The sequence below is a fragment of the Micromesistius poutassou genome, assembly GCF_964030765.1.
Source record: "Micromesistius poutassou genome assembly, chromosome: 14".
Taxonomy (NCBI): Eukaryota; Metazoa; Chordata; class Actinopteri; order Gadiformes; family Gadidae; genus Micromesistius; species Micromesistius poutassou.
Genome location: NC_140284.1, coordinates 17,780,506 through 17,808,037, shown reverse-complemented (window position 1 = coordinate 17,808,037; position 27,532 = coordinate 17,780,506). Strand labels below are relative to the sequence as shown.

At 44.6% G+C, this 27,532-nt stretch overlaps 3 protein-coding genes across 10 annotated transcripts in view; 2 read left to right on the top strand and 1 right to left on the bottom strand.

Moving 5' to 3' along the window:
• Window positions 1-523: 523 nt before the first annotated feature.
• Window positions 524-15,141, bottom strand: pou2f1b (POU class 2 homeobox 1b; the record flags this gene model as incomplete). Of its 6 annotated transcripts, none has more annotated exons than XM_084478194.1 (14): window positions 524-814; window positions 1,188-1,288; window positions 1,871-2,192; window positions 2,394-2,496; window positions 2,995-3,180; window positions 3,859-4,004; window positions 4,279-4,420; window positions 4,837-5,010; window positions 5,700-5,791; window positions 6,273-6,402; window positions 7,109-7,282; window positions 8,816-8,904; window positions 9,670-9,735; window positions 15,096-15,141. In XM_084478194.1, 14 exons carry the CDS (start codon window positions 15,139-15,141, stop codon window positions 543-545), a joined length of 2,043 nt encoding a protein of 680 aa, XP_084334320.1. In that variant the 3' UTR covers window positions 524-542. The 6 variants fall into 6 exon arrangements, with proteins under 6 accessions (XP_084334320.1, XP_084334322.1, XP_084334318.1 ...); XM_084478196.1 differs by having other exon boundaries at window positions 1,200-1,288; XM_084478192.1 differs by having other exon boundaries at window positions 3,859-4,014; window positions 4,280-4,420.
• Window positions 15,142-16,668: 1,527 nt separating this feature from the next.
• On the top strand, window positions 16,669-19,849 carry LOC311358027 (uncharacterized protein). The gene is made up of 7 exons (XM_084478008.1): window positions 16,669-16,793; window positions 17,125-17,303; window positions 17,740-17,953; window positions 18,145-18,309; window positions 18,441-18,557; window positions 18,659-18,779; window positions 18,971-19,849. The coding sequence occupies exons 1-7, from the start codon at window positions 16,742-16,744 to the stop codon at window positions 19,704-19,706; spliced, it is 1,584 nt and encodes a 527-aa protein (XP_084334134.1). The 5' UTR covers window positions 16,669-16,741; the 3' UTR covers window positions 19,707-19,849.
• A 987-nt stretch (window positions 19,850-20,836) lies between these two features.
• Window positions 20,837-27,532, top strand: part of LOC311358001 (immunoglobulin-like domain-containing receptor 2) — a 13,489-nt gene continuing 6,793 nt past the window's right edge. For 2 of the 3 annotated variants that reach the window (XM_084477980.1, XM_084477978.1), the window contains exons 1-4: window positions 20,837-20,941; window positions 22,819-23,145; window positions 23,944-24,067; window positions 26,830-26,882. In XM_084477980.1, coding sequence (XP_084334106.1) covers window positions 20,902-20,941; window positions 22,819-23,145; window positions 23,944-24,067; window positions 26,830-26,882 — 544 coding nt within the window. In that variant the 5' untranslated portion in view covers window positions 20,837-20,901. The remainder of the gene's footprint in view (window positions 20,942-22,818; window positions 23,146-23,943; window positions 24,068-26,829; window positions 26,883-27,532) is intronic. The other variant, XM_084477979.1, reaches the window with a different exon arrangement.

The following is a 27,532-nucleotide window of genomic DNA, read 5'->3' as shown; positions in this document are numbered from 1 at the left end:
ATTCTGAATTAGAAAGGATATATAGTATATATCTATATAGATATACATATACAGACACTCACACATAAAAATAAAGTGGACAAGACAAACAGGTCAGTGTTACCACGGCGACTCGGGGCTTGGAGCGGGAGTCTGCGGTAGAACCAGTCTGGCCACGGTGTGTGTGACACCGTGGCGGGAAAACAAACAAAAGACAACGACTGTCTCACCTGGGTTAGAGGCAGACTTCTTTTTGGTGGCAGCGAAAACAATGACATTTAAACCGGGGGGGGGGGGGGTGGGTGGGGAGGAACGGACGAGTAGAAGGAGGAGGATTAAAAAGTGTGACCGAAGCGCAGAGCCGATATCAAACAAACTCAGACTCCAGCCCATCCCCCTCGCTCCTCCTCCTCCCCCCCCCCCCCCCCCCCTCCAGCGTCCGACCCGCGAGACAGAGCGTGTGGGATGGCACTGGGGAGCAGTGCGCGCTACGAGGGCCTCGGGGGGGGGCGGCCAGGCCGGGCCGGGCCGGGCCGGGCCGGGCGGGGGGTTGCGGGCAGGCTTCACTGGGCCTTGGAGGCCGTGGTGATGGTGGAGGCGGGCATGCCGGCGGTGGTGGCCTGGTGGTGGGCGTCGGCGGTGAGCTGCAGGGCCCCGCCGCCCGCCGCCCCGGCCGCCACCAGGCTCACGGGGTTGCTGGTGAGCAGCGACAGGTTCTGGGGGTTGAGGAAGAGCGGGGCCGTCACCAGGTTGTGGGCGTTGCCCCCCGACGTGTTGGCGAACAGCAGGTTGCCGTCCAGGGAGGTGATGGGCAGGCTGCCGCTGGAGGTCAGAGCTGCGGGCGGAGGAGGACAGCGGCGTTAGAGGACAGCGGCGTTAGAGGGAGCGGTTCATCCCGCAGAGGACCTTACAGACTGGGGGGGGGGGGGGGGGGCCTCAGGTTGTAGATTGTAATGTAACTTTAGTTGAACAGGGACAGTTTACACAAAAGAAACATTAACCTTGTTTAGAGCAAGGAGAGATGCATTGCACCAGGTTTTAGGAAATCGCTATTTTCCACCTGTAGTCCCTGGGCAGGTAAGAATAAATACTACAAAAGTAAACAAGATGTATGTTGATGTATGTGTTGTGCGCACGTTATTGGGGGGGGGGGGGGGGGGAGCGGGATGTCCCGAGTGTCGAATGGAGAGTAATTTAAAGTTACTTGCCACTCCACACACCTTGCAGTGTGGCCAGGGTGCTGTTGCTCATGAGGGTGGGACCCAGAGCTCCTCCGAGGCCACCGGGGCCGAGACTTAGCAGCGCCCCCCTGCACACACGGAAACAGTCAGCACACAGAGAGTCAAACACAGCACCCACCTGGAGCCGGCTGGGCAACATCACAGTCACATGACACTGGGCAACATCACAGTCACATGACACTTACTGCTTCACGCCATAACATACAAGAAAGAATGGCAACGATATAATACCAGGGATGGAGGGATTAGCTTTACACTATGTCGCATCATTCTCTCTGCATCTCCGTTAACGGACCTTCAGTGTATACATCGTCATGTGTACACTGATGACGATTTAGGAGGTATCGTTTATTTGAAAGGCCCATCCACATGCCTCTGTATGGAGACATTTTAGATCGCGCCAGGATAAATGACTGAGTAATCAGGACATCTGTGCCCTGATTCTTTTGAGGAATCCATCTTTCCCGCCACCCGGTGGTGCGTGAATGCAACACACCTCGACAGCTGAGGAGGGGAGGGAGGGACGGGCCCCTTTTAGGGTTGTTTTTCAAAAGCGTGCCCTCTCTTTACAACCCTCAAACCTTAAAACCAAGCCACCTTACAGAAAAGGTTACGGACGCCCACCGTGTGAGGCGCGGCGCGTTACGTACCCCTGCGCAAACTGGGAGGACGCCATGAGGCCCGGGTTGAGCCCGGCCGCGGCGGCCATGGCGGCGAAGCTGTTGGGTAACTGGGCGGCGTTCTGCAGCGCGGCCGACAGCCCGGACGCGGACACCATCACCTGGCCGCCGCCGCTGAACGTGGCGGCGAGGGACGTGGGCGTGATGACCATGTGCTCGTGGCCGCCGGGCTTGCTGGCCTCCGACTGAAGGCTGACCGCCGACGGGCTGAGCACCGGCGAGCTGGCCACGGTGGTCACCATGGGCGTGGTGGAGATGACCGAGGCCGTGTTGGTCATACCCATGGTGGTGCCTTTGAGGGGCGGGGAGAGACATGGCAGGTTACTTACAACACACACGCGCGCCAATGCAGGATTCCCCATAGAGGCACTTATAATCGTAAGAAGAAGCAGAAGAAGAAGAAGATATTTGTTTTACGGAGCATTCGTCAAACACAGTACAGTGCTGCAGTAGCCGTGTGAGTCACACACGCACACAGACACAAGACACGCACCTGTGAAAACGCTGGTGCTACACAGGGGCATCACTGAGTTTACAGTCAGGGTGGTGGGGGTGGTAAGAGTAGGACTGCTCACAAGGCTTGCTGTGCTGGCCACCTACGCAGGAGAGGGGGGGGGGGGAGAGGGACATTCAGAAACAACACTGCGATCGAGGCAGGTCTCCCCTACTTTCCTTGTGTGTGTGATGCGCAGGCAGGTGTGGCGGAAGCAATTTTATTCAACTGATTTTTGACGGCAGAACGATGGCCACAGCCGCACCCAGACACGATGTTGCCGAAAGATACCTCCACTTTGGAAGTACAGGAGCGTAGGAATGCTACTGGTCGTGATGGTGTTTGGTTCGTCGTTCAGTTATTAATTGTGAAATTATTTGACATTACGGGGGGATATTGTGGTGTTTGAGACTGCCACAGTGTTTCTCATGTGACGTTGCAAATCAACGTTTTGATAAGCCTGGGTTATGCTATGTTTAATTTTGTTCAGGATTTTACAATATTACCACTCCCTTGAAGCATCTCAAAATGGGGGAAGTATCTACAACAAAATATTCCCATTCTACCGTACAAGCCCAATACGAGGCGACTGTGTTCATACCAGAGGGCTGCTGGGGTTGAAGATGGTTTTGATGGGGGTGTGGCCCACAGAGTGGCAGCTGCTGGGGGGGTTAATGCGCTTCTCCTTCTGACGGCGGTTGCAGAACCAGACCCGGATCACCTCCTTCTCCATGTTGAGCTGGTCGGCGATCATGGTGATCTCCTCCGATGTAGGCTTTTGGTTTTGCTGAATCAGGACAAAGAAGCCAGAGAGGCCATGTAAGTCGGGCCCGACATTAAACCCTACACTGCCAGGCATGCACACACACCCACACAAACGTCATCTTAACGACACACAAATGGAGACTTTGCATTTCAGACATTGTTTAATTAACAGATACACTGTCTGGATCTTAATGTGCCAGTTACTGACTTGCCGATGCTGGTTGCCTTTTTAATAAAAGAAAGCGGGGCGACAACAACGTACATAACATTTAAAGCTCAAGTCTGCGGGTCCGATAAAACCCACAGAATGATGGTGTGTATTCCACAGCATCATTCACCCTGTCCCTGCCTGGATTCTGGAATAGTCATAATTAATTTGAATGAGAAGAATGCAGTCCGATCTGGCGCGCAGTAACACATCATTGATGCAGTAGAATGTTCTGCCGCATCAATGCCACCTGCCAAAGGCAATTAAAAATACAAGTCCACAAAGGCTGTTCCAAGTCTTCACCTTTGGCTTATATTCAAGCTCATTTTAGATTGCCTGACTACACTAATCAACATCAAAATATAAAACAATACAAGTCAACTGAAAGATGTAAAAGTAGTAACATTTGAAAAAAAAAAAAAATAACTTGCCTAATACCTAATAAACCTAATGAGGATTGTCTAAAGAATAAAAGATAAGCGAGTCTCTTACCTCCATAAAGCTCTTCTCTAAGGCCACGCGGATGTTGGTCTCAATGCTGGTCCTTTTCTTGCGCCGGCGGTTGAGCCCCTCGATGCCCAGGCCGGGGGAGCCCAGGGCGTTGGGGCTGGACAGGGACTGGTCGGAGGACAGGTTCTCTGCACAAACAGCACGGGCACAAGGGACGGAGGGAGAGGTAAAGGACACGCAGGCAACCGCGATCCACCGCAACCCCTCCAAGGCCGGGAAATCTTCAAGTCTTACATACCTACCTACTAAAGAGCGTGAAACTCCAGCTTTGCGGTGCCAAGACACATAAGTCTGACCGTAGTCGACTGATAGTATAGATTGGTTGGGGAGTAGTTGTGGGATGAGAGTGTGGGGGGGGGGCACAGATCCACAAAATGTAGAGCTTTGACCTTGGCCACCAACCTGCATCGTTGAGCCATTTCTCCAGCAGGGGCTTGAGTTTACACATGTTCTTAAAGCTCAGGTTCAAGGCCTCGAAGCGGGAGATGGTGGTCTGGCTGAAGTCGTTGCCATAAAGCTTCCCCATGGCCAGGCCCACATCCCCCTGGTTCGGAGAGAAGGAGAGACAGGCAGTGAGAAATAGCAGATGGACCGAGGGGCGTGCTGGCCCTGTGCAAACTATAATTAGCTCTGTGATAAAAGTGGATAATTTAAACTCATCACTCATACTTGATGCCATCTAGTGGTAAAAATTGATATGTTGCATGGAGTTTTGGGGACGAGATATAACTCGGATACTTTTCGTCATTCTTATGAATAATAAATGCATTATCATTATGAAGATTCTTAGTTATAAATTGATAGACATATTCATAGATAAAGCAACTTTGATAGCGATTCACCAACATTATAGACCGTTTCCAAATAGGACGAATATGTTTACCAATACGTTTCCATTGCAGCTGGCAGTGCATCGTTGCATTATTTCAGTGCGGTGAGCTTCATGCTCGCAGACCGTACCTGCGTGAAGCCCAGCTTGATGCGTCTCTGTTTGAAGGTCTTGGCGAACTGCTCTAGCTCCTCCAGGTCGCTGGGCTCCTCCAGGATGGGGGTGTCCAGCCGTTTTGGGGGCGTCAGGCTGTGGGGGAGGGACTGGAGAGGGGTGGATGCTATCGTACGGGTCGGTGTTGCAGGCTGAAAGCACAAACCATTATCATTATAGTTACGGGCCAATGATAACAATAGTGGACTCACTATGCATCAATCTCAAAACCACAATGTCAAAACCACACTGATTGCTAAATCAATCAGTGTAACATGACACTTTTTATCAACTTTACGTGTTCTTGAAAAGCTTCTTCACAATAAATCAACCACATTTCTGTAGTTATTACAACGCTTTGAGCCGACTGAAATGGTGAGGTCATCCCATATTCACATTATGTTATCAAGATGTTATCAAGATGACCTCATGTGCACTGAATAATTAAACACGACCGCATTGTCAATATTGTGGTATCGCATGAAAAATTGTTGCTCATCTCAATATCACACACGGTTCGAAGAAATTTTGAGAAAGAAAAGGCATACCACGCATCCTGACGGTACAAAGCTGGGAAACATGGCTTTGACATAAAAGCTTTGAAAATGTCTATGGAAATGCCTTTTAGTGAGCCATATCAAAAGGTAGCGTGATGAAAAGGACTTCAAAGTAGACCTCGGTCACGTTGTTCTGTAAGCTAACCTATTCCCGACGGGCTGTCTACTAGGAGAACAGACACCGGCGACGCAGAAGCCGTGGATCACTAGGCTCGATGGCGGCGAACAAACCACACATAGACAAACACACGACGACCAGAGGACGGCAGCGTGGCGCGGGGTACCTGAGTGGTCAGGGAGATGCTCTGTTGAGACGGGAGGAGGTTGGCTTGGCTTTGAGGTAGTTGAGTTAAAAGACTCGGGCCTTGCAGGAGCGCTGCAGTCAAAGACAGGCACAACAACAGACAGTCATGAGGTGTTCATTTATGCATGTGCTGGCTACCGGTTCCCCTTCTAGGGATAAATAAATGAATAAAGTGCATCGTATCTCGAAATCTATGAAAGAGCAATACTTAAACTTGCATGTAGTACTGTACTATATTTACAAAAGGTTTTACAAGTATAGTATGTTAGTGTTCCTAGTATTGTAATGCATCTCATATCTTCATTCTAGTTTTACTCAGATATGCATCTTGTATTATGTACATTGCTCCCCTAATTTTAATCAATTTTTTCAGGCTTTACCGTGAGCTGTTGGCATTTCAATTTACTTCAGGTTTAAAGTTTCATCTTGGACCATATACTGTTAGGCAAAACAACTAGGGCTACACACTTCAACATTCAGCATTATTCTCAAGAGAGCACACCAGCCCCTAGAATGCATGCGTTTCCCAGCCCACATGGGCAGTGCTACGTACTCTGCTGGCCCTGTGGTGTCTGTGAGATGATGAACTGCGTGGGCTGCAGTGACGTAGCGATGTGGTGTCCGGGCTGCACCAGGACATACTGGGGCATACCCAGGTTCTGCTGCTGTAGCTGCTGCAGCTGCTGCGGAGACACCAACAATCAGAACCACCGCAAACCAAAATATAACCAGCACCATTTGACACAAAATAAAACACACACACACACACACACACACACGGACACATGCGCACGGGTTGTGTACTTTAAGGGATGATCGACAATTTGTTTTTCCTACACAGTTATATAAACTGTGTAGGAGCGCTCGTAGACTGTCTGAACACTGCATTAGGCCTCCTTCAAAATATTACTTTAAAGACGTGTTTGACTGCAAAACACTGGATATTTTCAATGGCTTGGAAATATGAAGATGGCTTGAGACTGCGGCGCATGTGCACTAGTGGTAGACCGATATATCAGCATCGGCCGATTTTTTCGCTTTTTTTTTTCCCCCCCAGCATGATTTACAGACAGCTCAATAAATGTTCCTTTTTCAAATTGAGACTTGTAACATTTGTTATCATCATTGTGTAATTTGTATGATGTAAATCGAGGGAGCAGAAGCATTTGTGGAATTTTACTAAAATGTTCTCCCCAACCTCTCCTACCGCCGCCCCCTAGCGATTGGATTGTGAATCGACAATCTAGAATAACCATTATAGAGACGAAAATATAGACCACCACCCAACCCTAATACATTTACATTTTGTCAAATTTGGTGAGGGCCAAGAAAAGACATGAAAGTCAGTGAGTATGTGTGAGTGTGTGTGTGTGTGTGTGGTTCTTTTACCGAGGTGATCTGGATGGGCTGGGACAGCTGGGTAATGGGCGTTGCAGCGGAGGCTGAGATGCTGGCACCCGTGGTGCTGTTCTGCTGGTTGGCCGAGTGCTGCACGGCCGCAGCCAGGAGCTGGGCCTGAGCCTGCTGGATCAGCATCTGCTGCTGCGCCGGACTCAGGGTCAACTAGTGGCAGAGAGGAGGAGAGTTAATGGTTACACTCAACGCTTTAGGAGTGTCACCACTTGGCGTTCGACGGCGAGAAAACACACACACACACACACACACACACACACAAGACTGTATGGAGTCGGGCGGGCTACGCAGAGGTCAGGCTTATGGACAGTGAACCAGGGGCGGCGGAGCTTGTAGATGCTGGACCACCACATGCATGATGAGCGTCATGAGCGTCTACAGAACATGAGTTACAGACTGTTCACCTCTCCATCACACCCACAGATACAACCCGAGATCAGAATGAGAGGACAGAGATGAGATCCAGACAATGTGTGATGGAGCTTTGGACGGGACAGCGTCAGTGTCTCAGAACACCGTGGACAATGTCCGTCTTCCGGCCGGTGCCAAGGAGAAGCGCTCGGACATGGAGTTGGTGATGGGAGAAGAAGGCCCTCGCCGGAGGATCGGGGTCAGAGACCGTGGGATCAATCTGAGCCCAGATGCCCGGCTGGGGCCTTGCTATTCAAGCAACCAGTCAACATGCCACTTACTCCCGCTATCTGTCCCCCAGCCAACATTAGCTGGGTCTGAGGCAACCCATTCTGCTGGACGGAGGTCGGAAGAGCTGTGTCTTCTGACATTGACTAGTGGGGGCAGAGCACAGAGTGGAGGACTTAGAGCACAGCCCGCGCACACGCACGCACACACCCAGAGTTAACTCCATGAATCGACCAGAGTACTGTTTTGTAGCATCAAACAATAGCATAGGCCTATTAAAATAATCTAATTAAATTGAGGTTTTAATTAAACCACGGGCTGGGGAAATTTAATTGAGAAGGGACGAATTCTGTGCCACCGTCCCAATAGTATTGGCATTGAGAGATAACGTTAAAGTTATCTCATATTTCCAGCATAATAGTGCTCTCAGCATAAGGCTTTTTATTTCTGAAGATAGAAAAGGATTATCATAAAAATGCAAGTGAGAAAGTGTAAAAAAAAAAAACACTAAAAAACTACTGCAGCCTTTTGAGACGAGGGAAGTTGAGGGGAGGGAGGGATGAGTTGAGATGCTAATTAAAATAACTGTTATGCAGTGCATGTAAATTCTGCATAGAGATTTGCATATTCTCTGACATCTGTTTCCGAGCAACCGCAAAGCAGCTAATTAGCATACAGGGTTGATTAATCTGCCTTGTTGCCAGGCGACACCCAGAGAGCCAGGCTAATTTCAATAAAGTCTTCCTGGTTGGGTGCATCAGCATGTCCATATTCAAACTTTATACTTTACCTCCATTGTAACAATTAAGCTTCAGTCTAAACCTTGAATGTAGCCGCTACGAAGGCATTTTCTGAGAACCGGCAAAACTGTCACAGTCTAGCCCTGATTCTGTACAAACAATGAAACTAAAGTTATAAAAATAATAATAATAATAATAATGATGATACATAGTCATATACATAGTATATAGATACATAGTATTATATGTGACACTGGTGGCTTGAAGAACCGTGCGTGTGGGTGTGCGCGTGCGAGTGTGTTACCTGTTGGAGGAGTGCTTGTGCGTGTGCGTTAGTGATTGCACATGTGGTTGGTATGCTCCTCGAATAGTCCAGTCCATTTATCTGGGCTCCTGAGGACAGAAATTATGTTCATTAACGATGATACCTGTGTCAAGTTCAAAAACAACAAGTTAAATGTGTATCGGCGGTTAAAAAAGATCCCGAATTATGTTATGGCGAACATTCATGCTGTTTGGACTAGGAATCATGCAACACTGTGCCATGTTCTGGTTGCCTTAGCTTGGAAGATAGACCCGATTTGGCTTAATTCAAAGTATTACTTGATGTATGTGTAAGTATGTGCTATGGTTGTATTCATCTGTAAACAGCTAACAATCAATATATTATTGATTATTATTGATGTGTATATTCAAACAGGGGCAACATTCCATATCATATCAACATCATGCAATACTATGCAGCTAAATCATTACACACTAATGTATAGTGTGAAACTGCACAAAATGATCCAATCTTGGTTCATTAATGGACATTACAGATTTAGTCCACCAGCACCAAAGAGTGAGTGAACATTGAATACGATTACCCAGTGACCAAAAACTGCTCTGTGGGCGAAACATTTCAATTACCAAAAAACGATTGTGTAACAAGTAGGCTGGACTGCTGCCATCCCTTTAATTTCCATAATGAGGGAGCGCAAGAGAAGTTCAAGTGCACAATTCCAAACTGATTGTTTCACCCTTGCTCAAAAAAAAAGAAAAGCCAATTTCAGTTTCCAATTCCCCAACCTGTTGAATGGGGCCGTGTGACCGTGTCGGTGACAGTTTGTTGGCGTAGCGTAAAACAAAAAAGGAGAAAGAGCTGTGATCACTCACCTGTGTTTCCGTCACCACTCGCCATTGCACATTTAGTCGTTTGCGAGTGATTACTCATTTTAGAATCTGCAAGAGGTGAACGAGAGGGACAATGAGCAAACTCGTCACAACACATAACACAGAAGCTGCGGGTGTTCCTGTGCAGGGGCTTGACCTTCGTCACACACATTCCTCTTGTTGCCCTCACTTTTAACACAAGCACAAGTCCATCAACCTCCTCACACCTCTTGGACCACGATGCCCTCTACCGATACGCCACAACACTGCCAATCGAGAATAGAGCCGCCAAGCCTCCGTTTTAAAATACATTGATATGTCCAACCGTGGACCCTTCTTAAAAATAAACAAAAAAAAAAAAACACAAACAGCCAAACGATTAACAAACTTACCCACTTCTGACCCAACTGTTATTCCTCCAACGGTGCAAAAAGCACAAGCTAGAGAAAGAAGCCTGTGCTTGGCAAAGCCACCGACCGAACGCCCTCCACCTGCTTCTCTCCCTCTCTCTTTTCACTCTCCAGTGGTCAGCGAGCAGAGTCTAATACACAGCTAGAGCTGCACACAGACACAGCGCCAGTGTCCACCTCGCGGTCCACTGAGCAACACTAGGATATGCACGCTGGGAAAGCCGAGAGGGTTTAGGCAAACAGCTCCCCTTGGCTTTGCTCTCCCAACTCTCTTTTCTTCTTCCTTTTCGGACACCCTCTATTACAGACCCTACTTTGCGCACACACACACACACACACACACACACACACACCCCTTTTCTGTCTCTTCTCTTTCTCTATCTCTATCTCGTATGAGCCAAGATTGTCACGACTTCAGTAAAAGTTCCCTCTCACACTCTCCCTCTGGTCTCAGGAATGAAACTAACGACGAGTGCAGCTGGCAGGCTCCTCCGCCCCCTCCCTCAAACCATAATGAAGCATAATCAGTATTCAGCTGATTAAAGCCGTATGCAAATCTGCCCCAGCCTCGTTAGCGATGCAAGGCTTTGAAGTCCTGTGAGCAACGCATTTCACACCAGGCTCCGAAAGCTTTCTGCATAATTTAAACCGCTATAAATATTTATCAGCTCATTAGCATATTAATTGGATGGCTTTTGGAGGACGATAAAAAACGGCAGAATAAGGAGGACACGGAAGGAAAAAAGTGCTCCAAACAGCACTCGGTGCCGTCGTGCGGGCACAGGAAGCAGCCGCCAAAGACCAATTATTGCTTGAGTGCAAAGCAAAAAAAAAAGTAATTAGCTAAGAGCAGGTAAAGGGTTGGAGATATCCCAGAATGCAGTGTGGGGCCTGTTGACGGGGTCTGAGCACGTCGGCGACGGCGCTAATAGAATGTCTCGGGCTGCCCGACCAGAGCACCTCCTGCAGCCATGGAAACTGGGCCCAACTATTAATGGGGAAGGAGGGGAGGAAGAGGGGGACTCGCTCAAATGGAAATAAATAACTGCACATTAATCCAGCACAAGTCTGTCATTACTGCTGGACCCCCTGTGGCTAAGGCATTCCACAGTGAGTAACTACAGAGAGTGGGCGACGGGGCTGTTCGCTGGCAATGTTTATGAAGTGCTTGGAGATTAGCATATTTAGATTAGCTTTAAATTCCATTAGTGTTTCCTTTGTCAGCCTTTTAAAATTCATTTTAAACATGCTCTGAGAGTTAACGTGACAGGGAGACAAGGCTGCCAGGGTGATGCGTCGTCTGACTCATTATTATTCTGCCTGGAACAACTAACTAGATTGGAAGACAACACAGCTTCTACACAGCTAAAACCAATAAAACCCAATCCCTCTGTACCAAGCCATTGCTGTTGCCCAGTTGACAACACAAGGTGAAGTTGACACAGTGTAGCCCAGAAACCTCACTGTTTAACGAGATTACAGGAGACACCAACGGTAACAAACGGATAGAGGAAGCACACTGCAGAACCTGTTGCTAACCTTCATGACCCGTCCTACGGTAATACAAAACACCTACACATAAAGTGTCACCACTAGAAACACCTGGAGCCACACAAAACCCTGCTTTCTTCTCGTTAAAGAATGTCCTTGATTCTATAGCGAGTGGAGGGAGAATGCTGCTGTTCCTGACGGGACACAGGGCAAAAGGAATTGCTCTGGAAAAAGTAAGTACAGGTTTTTTTTTAAAGAGATGGCCAACTATTTCTTTTTTTACCTTTACACAACGCCAACACACAAGCAATTATTAGAGGAAATAAAGAATGGAAAGGATTTTTTACCAAGATGCTTCTCTCACTTGTGCTGCTACTGAACTATGGGCTGAAAGCCCTGCTGGCTGCTACGGAACAATGCATTATACAAATATCCTGCAAAGAGAATTTTAAATAGCTAGCTCATTAGTGCCGTTACATTGAAAGGCCGGCGGTATATGGCAGCGACGTTAACATGGGCAGAGCGTTTCAGCATGAGATGAGAAGAAAAAAAATAATTAGCACCTCCACATTCAACTCAAACAACCATGTTGAAGTGGAGGGGAAAACCGCTTCTCTTGCTCCCATTTCCAGGTCCAACTATCTGGCCGAATAGAAATGTGTTAAATGTTGATCTGTCTGGAGGATACGATTCACTGATCTTATCGGGATGCCAGCTAACGAATGCATACTGGACTAGTTAAAAGAGTCATACACTTTATGTACTAGTGTTTGTGGTCAAGTATTAAAGGTTTACTAAACATACTTGGATGATGAAAAAAATAAGAATGATTGACTGGTTATTCATTAGTGTAGTGTGTGTTATGGCTCTGGTTTTGTCATCTCCATTACAATTGCGATTCATTACCGACATTTCCCTTATAGCATGTGGATGATATGTGTATTTTTACACCTACAAACAAGAATAAGCTTATTGGTTTAAGAACCAATAATAATTTCTGCTGACTAGAATAACCATAAACCATTCTAGTACTACTACTAAAATCTTTTCTCAAGGGTTTGGGGTTCACAATAGGTCATATGAAGTTGTTTTAAGTGTGACTGACAATATCCACTGGCCCAAATTGTGCCACAGAGAACTTTTATTCTGAATTACAATTGTGCATATGTTCTCTCTGACAATCAAGGTTTAATAAATGGCATGGATTGAAAAACCAAACAAATGTGAGTGGGTGGAATGCTTTGTGTTCTAAAGGGGACTCTTGATCCAACTGCTGTGTGCTTTGTCACCGCTACGGATTCAGCTGTACTCTCTGCACTCAGAATAAAACTGTTAAAATGTGCCTTAGATGACACTCAACTTTGTTACAGTCGAGAAGTGGCTGTGACCCTATTAGTTCGATTCGCCAACTCCACTCTCAGACAGCTCGTCTAACCAGAGCCTTCATGTAGTGCTTCTCAATACTTTCAGATGCCAAGACCTGAATCTATTACAGGGAATGATGCATTATTCATGACAACTCTGTTTACATTAATGAATATTCATACTGGAACTCCAAGGATGGAATAAGGGTGGAACTGTAAAACTGATTAAATGAGAAAAGAGTAAAGTCTGAGGATGACACAATTAGTCTTTGGAAAGAAGAAAAACTAGAAGAGTTACAACATTTAAGAATTTATCCTAATGTGTGAGAAAAAAAAAGTCCTTACTGTAAACATAACACGTTTTTGGACATTTGTGGCAGTTGGGGGGGAAGCATTTATCTACAGTTGAAAAAAAACTTATCCGCCCTATTTCCATTAAGGAGGTAACATTTATTCACCCAATAAATCATGTACACAAATGGTTACAGATTAACAAAGCGTTGCCATCTTTTCACTGCCTTGAGGAAGTTCTGAATAAGGTTGGGCCAAATAATAGGAAAAACTAATAAAAAGTGTGTCACTGACAATGTACCACAAACTGTATAAAGCACAGTAGTAGTTGCGGTAATTAAGTAAATACAGCCAAGAGCAGCGTCTCCCTATCTGATTCAAGGCTGGTGTGTCTTAGCCCAGGTTTCAAACTGTAGAGTCGGGAGGGGGGGGATGCATGAGGTAAAGTCTGCAAGCCATGTCTTGTCCTGCCATTAGACAAGAGTGAATGAGAATGCCCTGCTAGCTATTGTGGCCTTCGGAAAGTAGGCCTCACTACCCCTCCCTAGACCGAAGGGAAACTACACAGGTACAACTGCTGAACCCCTATTCAAATACTGATAACTGATGTGGCCATAGATTGACAGTTACACGCCACTAAACCCCTCAACTGTAGAGAGAGTTGTTGTGTTTACACAAAAGTAATAATATGAAGTATTGAATGCGGATTATCCCTGTATAAACAATGTAAGCGTAAACAAAAACACATTCCTATGTTGGTGACCAGCGCAACTAAAACGAAGAAAGGTATTCACTAAAACTGCTGTAATAAAAGTTGTCTCTCGCTCAACACTAAACAGCTACTACTTATGAATGGCATTGAAGTTGAATGAAAAACTGGCCCCGACAGAAAAAGCTCCTCACAGATCCTAAACGTACAGGGTTATGGCCAAACGTAGTGTTCGCGGTCTTCTCCAACCCTTCGCCATCTATCTCAACAGTAAAGGCGAGGAGCGAGAGGACCGGAGAGGAGGACAGAACACGCTGAACTCCGCAGTGTGTTCGGCGACGGAGGCCCACATGAATAACACAACGGGCTCTACAGTCAGAGCCTGCATCGAGCACAAAAGGCTGAAAGAAAAAACGAACAGCTACACACACAAAAACACGCTGAATCCTAACAAGAGTGTCGTGTGAGCCTGACGCTGTGTGTGAACCAGGTTCACCCCATAAACACGAGTGCAAACAGTGAAGCGCAACCACTGCGCGCTCACCCAAAAAAATGAATATGCAAACCCGTTCCAAAAGCCTGCCTGTGTGTGTGTGTGTGTGTGTGTGTGTGTGTGTGTGTGTGTGTGTGTGTGTGTGTGTGTGTGTGTGTGTGTGTGTGTGTGTGTGTGTGTGTGTGTGTGTGTGTGTGTGTGTGTGTGTGTGTGTGTGTGTGTGTGTGTGTGTGCCACCGCTGTGCGCATCAACACAAAGCCGACCTGGTTAGCCCTAGCCGCCGAGCTAATGCTAGGGCTAGCAGCCCGATTTACATCAAATTGTGTGTGTGAAATGGTTTAATGGGACGCGAGGCCACCGCGCTCTCCGTCGACCGATGACTAATAAAATATGCTAAACTGTATATGTGGCCAGAGATATGAATATGTAGCGGCGGACGTCGGACTGAACGCACAAAGGGAGGCATGTTTTCCCCTGTTATTCACCGTCGCACTGCAATAGCCGCTTCCTCCTCTGTCAAATTACAACTAGCTGTAAATAAACTCGGACAACGTCTGGGCACCCATGTTCGGTCCGACCACCCCTCTCCTCGCCTTTATTCTGTGCATTTTTGATGGAGGTTAGAGAGTTTGAATACGAGTATGAATATGTAAAATGCTGTAATGATTACCTGGTCCTGAACTCTCATCTTGACTCGCTGCTCCTCCGTCCGCCATTTTGAATATTTAACCCGAAATCCCAGCCCCGAGGTGTACACACACACACACACACACACACACACACACACGCACACACACACGCACACGCGCGCACACACACACACACACACACACACACACACACACACACACACACACGCGCACAGACACACACACACACACACACACACACACACACACACACACACACACACACACACACACACACACACACACACGATAGCGTTTGAAACGGGTGGTACGTTAGGAAAGGTATGCGATGTATTAGATCTATCCCAAAAGTTGGTTAAAGTGGTTTGCTACAATGGGTGCCGTATGCAAGTGCTAAATTCTGGCAATTTCCTTATAAGATCATTTATGTTATAGAAAGTGTGTTTGAACTACACCAGGTAATTTTTGATCTGCTAAGTAAAATCAATGTGTCTATGAATGTTTTTGTAATGTAAACTTGTATATTTGTAAATAAAACATGAACATTTAGGTTGGCTAAAAAGTTAGTCTTCAATTTATCAAATATAGGCCTACAATAAAGATAAATAACATTCAAACGGGAGAATAAAGTTGTTGAAGAAGCACAGCCTTGTATTATTATGAAGCTGGCTAAGACTGACTTTCAAAAATTTCATGAGACTTATATAATACAGTGTTCAACTGTTTTCTACAAACCATGAGTGGGATTTATCAATAATTATTAATAATGCATATGCCTACCTGGTGCTTATGTCTTATTAATCTATGATGTTTGCCTAGCAGCAGTTTAAGATCAGTAGCCCAGATGTGTGTTAGTTGGTTGACCCGCTTATCCTACATTCTACTGGCCCAATTGCTGGTATCTGTTGCAGACAGATGTGCAGGCAATTTATTCTAGCACTCTAAAGCTAACCACATATATATACAATATCACTTCAGAGAGGATCCAGAAATCACAATACAAATAGAAGGCTTTGCAATGTGTGGCTATTGTAGTATTACCTACTTGAAGCAAAGTAGCTATTACCTACTTGAACACAAACACTATTTTAGCTGCATGTTACATTAAATCATAAAAGCAGTGTCACTGAGTGAAGAGCATCTCATTCTCTTCATCTCCTTAATCTGCTACAAATGTTACAATTCAAGGACCTTCGACAAGCTTCATTGCTAGTAAACACTGCAACCTGCAGGTTAGAACGAGTATAACAACAAGAGACAAATAGATCAAATTCATATTCCACTACATAAAGAATCAATCAATATGTTAACACAAATAAAATAACCTCAAATGTATACAGTGTATAGATACATGCACTTTAACATATCATTGATATGTTTGTTCTATATTCAATCCACCTATGTATCAAATTATATTTCACCTAACCACCACCCGCCTGCCTACCACCCACTCAATTTTGAGTGCTAAAAGGTAGACTTCATGACTCACTGATTGGATCTTTTCGGGTGGCAATGTGTCATGTGTTCAACGGTTCATAACTGATTAACTTATAAACCAGAAGGAGTCATATCGCCACACCTACCCAAGAGGCTATTGCTCAGACTGTCCCTTAAACAATCGAAAGAAGACCTTTCTTACTGGATCTACTTTATCCTATCATCAGAAATGAAAAGGGGAACATTTCTTGGTTGGAGAAGACTACTACTTGGTTTTACAGGTAAGGGTTTTCCACGATTCCTGCTAATTTCTATAAACCTACACTACCACACCTTTCTACCACCGTTCAAGGTTAATCATTGTTCAACATTTTGTTTAAACTTACCCGGAAGAGTCCCGCCGTTTTCTTCATTGTATACCTGAGAGAAAATGAAAGGAGTGCATTTGAGTGTAATATTGTATAATAACAATTTCACTTTGGACTTTATAGAATTTAATTCTCTTTATACCATCTCCTGATCAGGATTTCTCACAAATGGATTCATTCTTTTTTACATGACCCAATTTCATGGCCTATTCTATAATTTATTTCTATACATTTCTCTCTGCAGGTCTTCTTTTAGTCCTGTCCTGCTGTAGTGGCCTGGACGTTACTATTTCCCAGAATCAGTATGAGGTGGCGAGAGGAGGGAATATAGCCATGACATGTTCATACAGACCAGCTAAGCCAGACTCAAACGTTTTCTTAGTGAAATGGGAGGTTCAACCCGACAAAGAAAATGATCCATGGGTAAGTTTTTTTTTTGTTAACTTTGAATGCTCTATAAACTGATGTACAATGACACGCCTGGGAAGAGTAAGAGCCAATGCAATTGTTAGCTACTTATTAACCTCTTCTCCATTTTTTATTTACCTGCATTTTTATTTGGATTCATTAATGAATAGATAATGGGTTGTGCTTTTTCCTGAAAACAGATTCACAATATCCAAAAGGGAAATCAAACATAAATTAATACATAATTGATAATACCCTAAATAGGTTTTTTCTGGTGACTTGTCATAAGAACTTCAGTACCCAGTCTGACTCTGTGCATCTTATAATAAAAACCTTTAACAGTAAACGTTGCATAACATCATTAACCAATTGTAGCTCTTTTGTCTTGGACAGAAAGCCTCTGAATTGAGAAAGGATAGTTGTTAATACCTGGTTTGTGTGTGTCCCTTAGAGGCCAGTGGCCACCTGGTTTCCAAACAATCAGATAGACATCGCGCCGACCTTCGAAGGCAGAGCTCAAATGTCTGTTGACCTCGCCACACGTCAGAGCACCCTCCAGCTAGATAAAGTTCTGATGCAGGACAGTCGCACCTTCCAGTGCAGTGTCACTATCCAAGGAGACGACGAGGGAATAACAGCAGCCACTACTTCCCTATTGGTCCTAGGTGAGAAAACATAAAAAATACAGAACCGCCGTCATTTCATTAAGATCTCTGAAGCCACATCCATGGAATTCAAAAATCTAATGTCATTACAGTTTAAATTAATTTGCATTCAGACATTTGTCGTTTAGCAGTGAGATTCTTGATTGTGAATGGAGAATTGAATTGTCGATTTCCCTTGTGTTTGGCTCCAGTGGCTCCATCCAGGCCTGTCTGTGAGATCAAAGGCAATGCTGAATACTGGAACAACATCAGCCTCAGCTGTATGTCTGAAGAGGGCTCCCCTAGTCCCACTTATAAATGGCAGCGCTACAGTGTCCTAAATGCTCCCAGAGGGTTTCCACTGAATGCAAAAGAAAGTAGGCCTTTCATCCCCATACATTGCAATATTCTACTGCAGAGTATTTGAGTCTCAGTTAGAAATTGGGCACGAAAGGGATGCACCCCACTTTTTCCTTAAAACCTTGTCTTGTCTACATTTTTGTTATAGAGGATGGAGTACTGTCTCTCTTTAATATTTCAAAGGAGGATTCTGGGTTTTACGTCTGTACCGCAACCAATCGAGTTGGTCACGACAGCTACAACCTCACCCTATCGGTGCTTCCCAGTGAGTGCAAAACAATCATCGATTATTACGAAAGGTGTCACCAAAAGAGTCAAAATTAACATTTTTGAGATGACCACTTTAATGTTTATGTCTTTCTTTAGCCACTATGAAAGTTGGGGCAACTGCAGGCATCGTTGGAGGGGTCCTAGCAGGTGTCGTCGTCCTTGGCATTGTAATCTACTGTTGCTGTTGTAGGAAGAAAAAGGACAAGAATGTCGGAGGGTATGTATGAATTCCATTTAATGGGCCTACCCGCTGTGGCATCCTCTTTGACTAGATTACTTGTCTGTGTAAACTTATACTCTCTTCTCTTTAAGGTACAATTTTGTACAAAACCTTCCGCTTTGTTCTTTGCTTTATACTATAACTATTTTGAAGAATATAGGTTATTTCATGCCATGACTCTCTTGCAGTCATCCCGAGGAGGTGGAGTTCCAGGACCAACCCTCAGTTAGAGACCAATATTGGGATGACAAATCAAGCACTTTGACTAAGCCATACGTTGAAGAGGCAGACCACTTTGAAGAGAGAAGTGTTCGTGATCAGGGCAACCACAACGACAACCGAGTTGGGACAAGCGTGTTGGAAGCTAAACAACAAAGTTATAATGAGGATAAAGACTATGAAAACAGGCGTGACTATTCTCAGGGAAGTCGCAATCGACTTGACGATCAGGATGAAATTCGTGGAAGTCGCGATCGGCTTGATGACCATCCCGACCTCTATCGCGGAAGTAGCGACCGCCTTGACGACCAACGTGATCGTTATCGTGGAAGCCGCGACAGACTTGACGACCAACGTGATCGTTATCGGGGAAGCCGCGACAGACTTGACGATCAACATGACGACATTCGGGGAAGCCGCGACAGACTTGACGATCAACATGACGACATTCGGGGAAGTCGCGACAGACTTGACGATAAACGTGATCGCTATCGTGGAAGTCGCGATCGGCTTGACGACCAACATGATGAAATTCGGGGAAGTCGAGATAACCTTGACAATACACGCGATCGCTATGGGAGTCGCGATCGTCTTGACGATCGGGATCGTCGCTATGGCAGTCGTGATAACCTTGATGCACAATATAATCGGCATGGTGGAAGTCGTGATCGCCTTGGTGAGAGAGGGCCTAGTTATGATGTCTAAAATCTAGAAAGGCATAAAAAACAAATTAAATATGAAGTTGAATTTGACCTGTTTGCATGCAATTTGCATACATACATATTAATCTTTTTTTATATTGTGATACTTTTGTGTTGTTACAAATCATCATTAGGCTTTTGTGTCCTTTGTATATGTCAGCATATTTCTATAGATTGTAGCACTAGAAATTGAATGAACTATTAATAAGAATACCTAATTTGAAGTCAACAATGAGAGAACCTCAGAAACACAACATCTTGCTGCATAATACATGTTCCAGGACCTAAATAGAAACATGCCTGTGTTTTATCCCAGCAATTTGCAGGTAACTGCATTTATGGTATTGATTATTTCAATGAATTTCTTTCGAATTTTCCAAACATATCCTGAGTAAATCAATACTGTTTTGTGCATATATTAAACTACTGGGTAGGATAGTAGCCTGCCATTAATACCATTTTAAAAACAAATTACACTTCAGAATCTGTAGAATTATATGTGCATATATAGCCCATAGTAACAGGTAAATTGTGGAAATAGGCTCTGTAAGTTCCATAATGTAATGTATAATGTCTATATTGTGCGCTTTTGATCCTTTTTTTTTTTTTTAATGTTTTGTTCTGTCCTAAGGTGCTGACATTGTTAATCAGTTAAATATAACGGTTATTAACTATTAATTACCCATTTGTACGTTATTTTATATGTAAATCAAATAAATCGAATTCAATAAATATTTACAAACAATGACTTCCATATTACGAGACGTAGGCCTATCTTGTTTGAATGTTAAACACACACACACACACACACACACCACACACACACACACACACACACACACACACACACACACACACACACACACACACACACACACACACACAGCATGGTTGACTCCCCTCGTGTTCTTCATTGTTCAAAGTTCAGTATTTAAAGAAATACGCGTCAAGTAGCCCTATATTTATTATATTAAACGCAACTGATGACAGTATGTCGTCTGGCTTTGATAAAATGTTAATACATTGTGGACACCCACTTGTTGTTATTCGCGCTGCTTACCCGTCGCTAAAGTGGTACGATCCCGTTAGTCGCAGTTGATTTACTGCGCCGTTTCGAAGACTGGAGCAAGTAACCAAGCCGTGAACAAGAAGTCCCATCATGTGGACTGTTTGTATGGCACTGTAAAACGGATTGTAAAATGATTTTTTCTCGTTTGGCTGTGTTGATATGCATATTGGGTAAGTTTAACTCAAACTTTGAGCTTTTTCTATCTTTGTGAAGCAGACATCCGATGGGCAACTTAGTTACTGCAGGTCTGCGCTTCGGGAGACTCCAAGGAAAAGACGATGGCTTACTTTTTAATTGTGTTTGAACAATAAGCTATTAAACAAGACCAGCGCGTCTTTATTAGTAGTTATTCTCAATGGTCTAACGTTAACCGTTACCTATTATTTCCAGATGAAGATTAAGATACGGTGTTGCATCGTTTAGCCTACGTCTAAACTATTGAAATAGGCCAAAAGTAGGGTAAACTAACTGTTATGCGTCTTTGTTTTACATGTTTTGAGTCCGAAATGTACAAACTACAGGGCCGCTTTTTGTGAGGCAGGAAATGGGGGAACTGATAGGAGGAAAAGCCGAAAGGTTCCTCAGGAAACACGGAGCGTCCTGTGGGTGCTTTGACAATAATGACTCAGAGACGGAGGCAAGTGCCCGAGTCGACGGTAGCCTACATCTGCGGGAAACCAGGTCCCATACATAGCCTACATGCTGCACGTTATATTCCTTAGATTAAGTTATTAAGTTATCTACGAAATTCAGCGTCTGATAATCTAATAAGCGCTAAAAAAAAAGAAGAAGAAGAAGAAGAAAAAAAAGCATACCTACACACCTGTTGATTGACTTGTCATGATGTAAAAGACAAAAAGCAGTAGGCCTATAGCCTAATTGAGTTGTGATTGAAACACAGCAGACATGATGATTCATATTTATCTGGCGGGGCGGGGCGGGGAGGGGGGCTCACCTCGACGGTGCTGTGCGGTTCCGCTATTCTTTTTTTTGCTGAGATTTACCATGTAACGGTTGCTTTTAAATCCTCGCTGTTAATTGGCCGATGAGACTCAGCTGGACTTGGCAAGCGAATCTCATTGGTTAGAATTCTCGTGCACCTTCTCCCCTCTACATTCTTAGATTTGGATGGGGGGGGGAGATTTTTTTCAGTAAAGCCTTAACAATGGACTGACCCATGAACAAAAAGACAAAGGGAAGGCAAGAACTAGGCTGACATTTGAGGAATGTATGTGTCCAGTCCCTGCCATATTTACTATGTTTTTGTTACAAATTTCTTCAAATAGGATACACAGGCACAAACACGCTTTGTAACACAGTTATAAAGTTAAACACATTGGAACGACAATTGACAATTATTTTTTAAATATGACGAGACCTAAGCAGAGTGGGTCAGAGGAATTGCCTTTGTTTGGATTTCCGGTCTTCGGGGACTTATTTATACTAAAGACCCTGCCCCACCCTATCCTACATGAGTAGCAGCACGACGTCGAGACTTTAGCCACGAGCCCCCGACTGCTGCCGGTTATGATGACAACCCCCTGCAGCTTTGCAGAGCGCACCCCAGCCCCCTTCAGATAGTGGAATTTGACCTCTGTGACTCTAGCATTAAGCAAGAGAAGCCCCCATTTCTGTACCCCCTCCAGTTTCATCATCTAGCAAGGCATTGCTCTGTTGTTGACACACATGCAGATAGACAACCCTAACCCTAACCCTAACACACACACTCTTTAAAAAAAACCAACTATGATATTTAGGTTGTGTATTTTGAATCGTAAAGTGGAAGAGAAGGGGGCTATTACTTCAGAGGGTGGGTGTGTTAACTGGGCTACAGGCTCTGTTTCTCGGTTGATAAGCACATCTCCTGAGCCTTGTAAACACATGGGACATATATCTCCATGAATCAATTAAAATGATTATTTATTCATTTCTGTTGAATATTCTTATTCATTTATTGTGTGTGTATGTGTGTGTGTGTGTGTGTGTGTGTGTGTGTGTGTGTGTGTGTGTGCGTGTGCGTGCGCGTGTGCACGCACACGCACGTCAGTCTGCGTGTGTGAGGGCGTGCACGTCACCGTGCAGGAGAAGCAGCAGTTCGCCATGCTCTTCCAGACGGTGGTCCTGCCGTGCCAGTACCACACCGCCTCCACCAAGACGCCGGTGGTGCAGTGGTGGTACAAATCCTACTGCCGCGACCGCACGCAGGAATCCTTCTCCCCGGGCACTCTGGGGGCGCTGGGCTCCGCCCTCGGTTCCCAGTCCCACCTGGAGTGCTCGGACGCCAGCCGCACGGTGCGCATCGTGGCCTCCGGTCAGGGACCCTCCATGACCCTGGCGGAGCACTACAAGGGCAGAGACATCGCCATCGTTGACAGTAAGAATAAGAATAAGAATAACTTTATTGGCCGCCTTGTTGGAAATTTGTCTCCGGCTTCCCATTGAACACACGTACACACATAACATGTTGAACAACATAACAATGAACAACACACAATTACATATCACAACAAGATAAGAGAATATGTATTTGTGTGTTCCATTGTTATGTTGTTCAACATTATGTGTGTTAATACATTGCCGGAGACAAATTTCCACCAAGGTAGACAATAAAGTTCCAGATTACTTTTTGTGTGCCAAAAGTGCCCTCTCTTAGGTGTCTGTGAGAGTAAGACAGTAAATCCCCAGACCAAATGCCTAGTCTCCTCCGTGTGAGCTTGTAAAACCATTGTGTGCATATCTTTTGAGGTATCAGCACGGCGTGAAGCACCTAGCGGAATTGACAGCGGATCGGTGCTTTGTGTTTCCTGATTCATAAATATAGCCCTCCCTTTGTCTCCCATCTCACAAAAGAGGGGTCACTATGCACACCTTATCACAGGCCTCCATTCTCTCGTTCACATGTATTCACATTGGGGCTTCGTGACCCGTAACCCACGCATCTCATTGAGACACATGTTTTATAGCCCTGGCATATCAGTAGGAAACAGCGCCTCTGGTCAAGGTGAATTACAGTTATGGGAAGCCAAACATTCACTTCCCTCATGAATGCATACATTTTGTTTTAAATTTGTGTATGTGTGTGTGTTTTGGCCGTGCATGTGTGTCATGTGTGTGGCTCCCTGATAGCAAAGCAGTTCATATGATTTATGGTTATCTTGTTTCCTTCCCACAGAATCGAACTTGCGGATCGGTGAGCTCCAGTGGGGTGACAGTGGAGTGTACTTCTGCAAAATTGTCATCCCAGACGACCTGGAGGGCAAGAATGAGGGCCAAGTGGAATTACTAGTGCTGGGTAGGTCCACAACACAGAAAACACTATCAAAACCTACAGAGCTAAAAGCTAAGCTAATTAGTTTCTCTTCATGAATTCAATGACAAAAGGCTGTATAGCCTAAATGATTTAAGCCTGTTGAATAAACAAACAGCCAATACATATAACCAATATATTGGTAACAAAACAAAACAAAAAACGAAACAAGGTATAACTCTTCCCCTTTCAGCTTTTTTGTTTTGCGACCCAGGCTCTGTGCCGTCTCCAGTTCACAGTTCAACATTTAGACTGCTGGATAGACTGCTGGATACATGGATCTGAGATTATTTGGTTGGAAACTTTAGGTTGATTGTGTTTAAAATATGAGGTAACACTTTACAATAAAGATAGTAATTAACCATTAATTAGCATTAGTTAATGCAGTAATAAGCATTATTATATCTCAGTAGCATAAGCTTTAGGGTTAAGGTTAGGGTTAGACCCAACCCTATTCAATAATAATAATAATAATAATAATAATATGAATACCATTATCTCAGTTAACATGAACACCATTAGTAAATGTTTACTTGAACACTAGTGACTGATTATTAACTGTTAGTTAATAGTTTGTTAATGCTTATTACTCCATAAACAATGGTTTATTAATGTACCCTTATTGTAAACTGTTACCAAATGTTTTGAACAAGAGTCAAAAATTATGTGGTGGCTGTTGTTTTCATTCATGCTCACATTCATGAGAGACAGTTGTTTGGTTAGCTTATCTTTTAGAAACTTGACTTACTTATCTTATCTGAGCTGGTTCAACCAAAGTAAATTAGAAACAATATCATCTGTCTCTGGTTAAAGAGCTGGTCTTTCCTTCATTCAGTCAAAGTTAGCAAGACGTTCATACATGTAAGCTGGGCGGCTAGGCTATAGTCAGAAACGCAAGTCACTCCTTAAGCCGTTACCATGGCAACTTTATTTTGGAGGGAGAGCAAGCTCTGTTTGAGGGTGACTGGTGTACACGTTCAACTGGTACAGAACATATTCACTGGGGGGTTTCAACCCTGACTATTGGCTCTCCTCCAGAAAAGTGATTATTGTAAAAAGGTTTCTTCTTAATTTAACGTAATGTTGTTGTAAAAGATTGTGTTGCTTTATAAGCTCCTCCTCCTCTCTATACTAATCTCATTACAATCAGCTCAGAGGAGGGAGGGAGGGAGGGGGAGAGAGAGATAGAGAAACAGACAGAGACAGAGAGTTAGGGACTGGTTTAGGGTCGGGGGAAGGTTCAGCTGAAGGATATTAAAACAAACAGGCTTTGTAGTATTAGTGCTAGTATTAGTATTGATGGTACTCCAGTCCAAAAGCTAGTAAGATTTTGTTTCAGAGTAACTTTCAGCGCTTTTTTTCCACCTCAAAATCATATCAACAATGAACTTTCAGCCATTCTCTTCCCAAATTCTTAAGGTTATTTTTCTTCCTCTTCCTCCTATTTGGTGCCCTCTGTCATAGACTTTTCCATTATTGTTCTCTCTCTCTCTCTCTCTCTCTCTCTCTCTCTCTCTCTCTCTCTCTCTCTCTATGTGTAGCGAGATAAATGGTGGGGGTTTCTATTTTGTCAGTATGCGAGGGCAGGACTTTTGCTTACCATGGCAACTGCCTACTCAGCACGAACGAACGAAGACCTGTCTGCTGTGCGGTGGGCGTTCGGTACACTCTTATTGGAGTCAGATGTATCAGACAGTTGGGCGGCCTTAACTTTAATAACAGCTTCCTGAAGACACCTGACTCAAACACACACACTGAGGAAGACACAAGTCTGGAAACCTCTAGTTACCGCCGTAAGACCGGCACTTACAGCTCATGTCTACCCAGCTGTGTGTGTGTGTGTGTGTGTGTGTGTGTGTGTGTGTGTGTGTGTGTGTGTGTGTGTGTGTGTGTGTGTGTGTGTGTGTGTGTGTGTGTGGGTGTGTGTGTGTGGGTGGTTGTGGTTGTGTGTGTGTGTGTGTGTGTGCAACATGTACTAATATGAGTTTCTTCTCATGGGCTACTTTGGTAATGGGAAACCTCTGTTTGGTATTTATGCCCAGCACTTCTTTGGTGTATACATTTCTTCCCCTTTTTACGGATGTTTACTACCCTTGTGGAAGTGGGTACACTTTCTCTCTTGTCTGGACTTTTACACAAAGCACACAAAAGCCCCATTGTCTCCACGATGATAGGTCCTGCATGGCTCTATTTTGATGAGCACCGTGCGTAAATGAGTCTCCCAGAATGCCTCAGTGCAGCACTTGCCCCGGTTTCCATGGCACCCTCTTTGTACCCACACTCCAATGTACGGCTGATGCCCACTCCACTTTCTCGTTTGCCCACATTCACGGCTTACACGGTTTTGTATTGATGTGTGTCAATGCACATGCTTGTGTCACTGTGCGCTTGCATTCATATGGTAATCCCATAAGTGAGTCCATTTGTTTCGTGGGTTAAGTTGTAACACCCAGCTAGTTAAATTATAGGCTTTTTCACACAGAATCCACCAATAAACATTTCTATGTCCAATAGAGCTTGTTCCACATCAACTTTATTTCAATGTTGATTTTTCCACTAACACCGATCTGGTTAATCAATGGATTCCGGTCCGCGGTTGTTTACCCTTTCATCATCACCTATTGACTACTGTCTTTTGCATGAGCCATGAATCAGCCACACCGTTTCGACAACTCTGTCAGCCTGCCGCTCCATCACGCTCCTGCTTGCTGCTTCTCTCACCTGCTGCCCTCTTTCTCTCTCTGCAGGTAGGACAGGTGAGCAGCACGATATCCTACCTGAGTTTGATGTGGAGATTATGCCAGGTACGGCCCCCTCACCCTAATGCCTCTCTTTCTCACCCTCTCTCCCTCTCTCTTTCTCTCCTGCTCTCTCTCCACGCTGGCATACACTGGCTTAACTGATGATTATATCTTCTTTTACAAACTCTGGCCGATGGATCACTTCTTTGGTTGTCAAACACCCAATCTCAGTGGCAAATGGAAACTTAAACTGCTTTATTTATTTGTTTTAATTTGTCGGCGCCTGTGCACTTCTTCTGATAACCACACAGCGGTGGTTTGCATATAATATATATATGGATTTTTCTTGAACTGTTTAATCTCATTTAAAAGTACAATTCCGTTGAAAGCTATTTATACGCCTCTTTCCCCAAATGATTGGGCTAAAGGAACTCCTCCAACAATGTGTTTACATGGCACAGGGAGATGAATAAACTGTTATTAGTTACTTTGGACACACCCTGAGAAAGAATGTGGATAAGAGTCTGAATACGAGAGAGATGCGATAAGAGCGACTGGACAGATTTTGTAGAATTACCCACATGTTGCTTTAATTCATGTTCGTTGTGTTCGTGTGTGTGTGTGTGTGTGTGTGTATGTACAATGTGTGAAATTGTAATTGTGTGCTTGTGGGTTTGCGTTTGTCTTATTTTTAATGCTGTGTTATCTGTGTG

Bases quoted from the DNA above. Each gene is read 5' to 3' on its own strand.
- LOC311358027 (XM_084478008.1), top strand. From the start codon at position 16,742: ATGAAAAGGGGAACATTTCTTGGTTGGAGAAGACTACTACTTGGTTTT. The intron at 17,304-17,739 runs GTAAGTTTTTTT...TGTGTCCCTTAG, and splicing joins ACAAAGAAAATGATCCATGG to AGGCCAGTGGCCACCTGGTT. The intron at 17,954-18,144 runs GTGAGAAAACAT...GTTTGGCTCCAG, and splicing joins TACTTCCCTATTGGTCCTAG to TGGCTCCATCCAGGCCTGTC.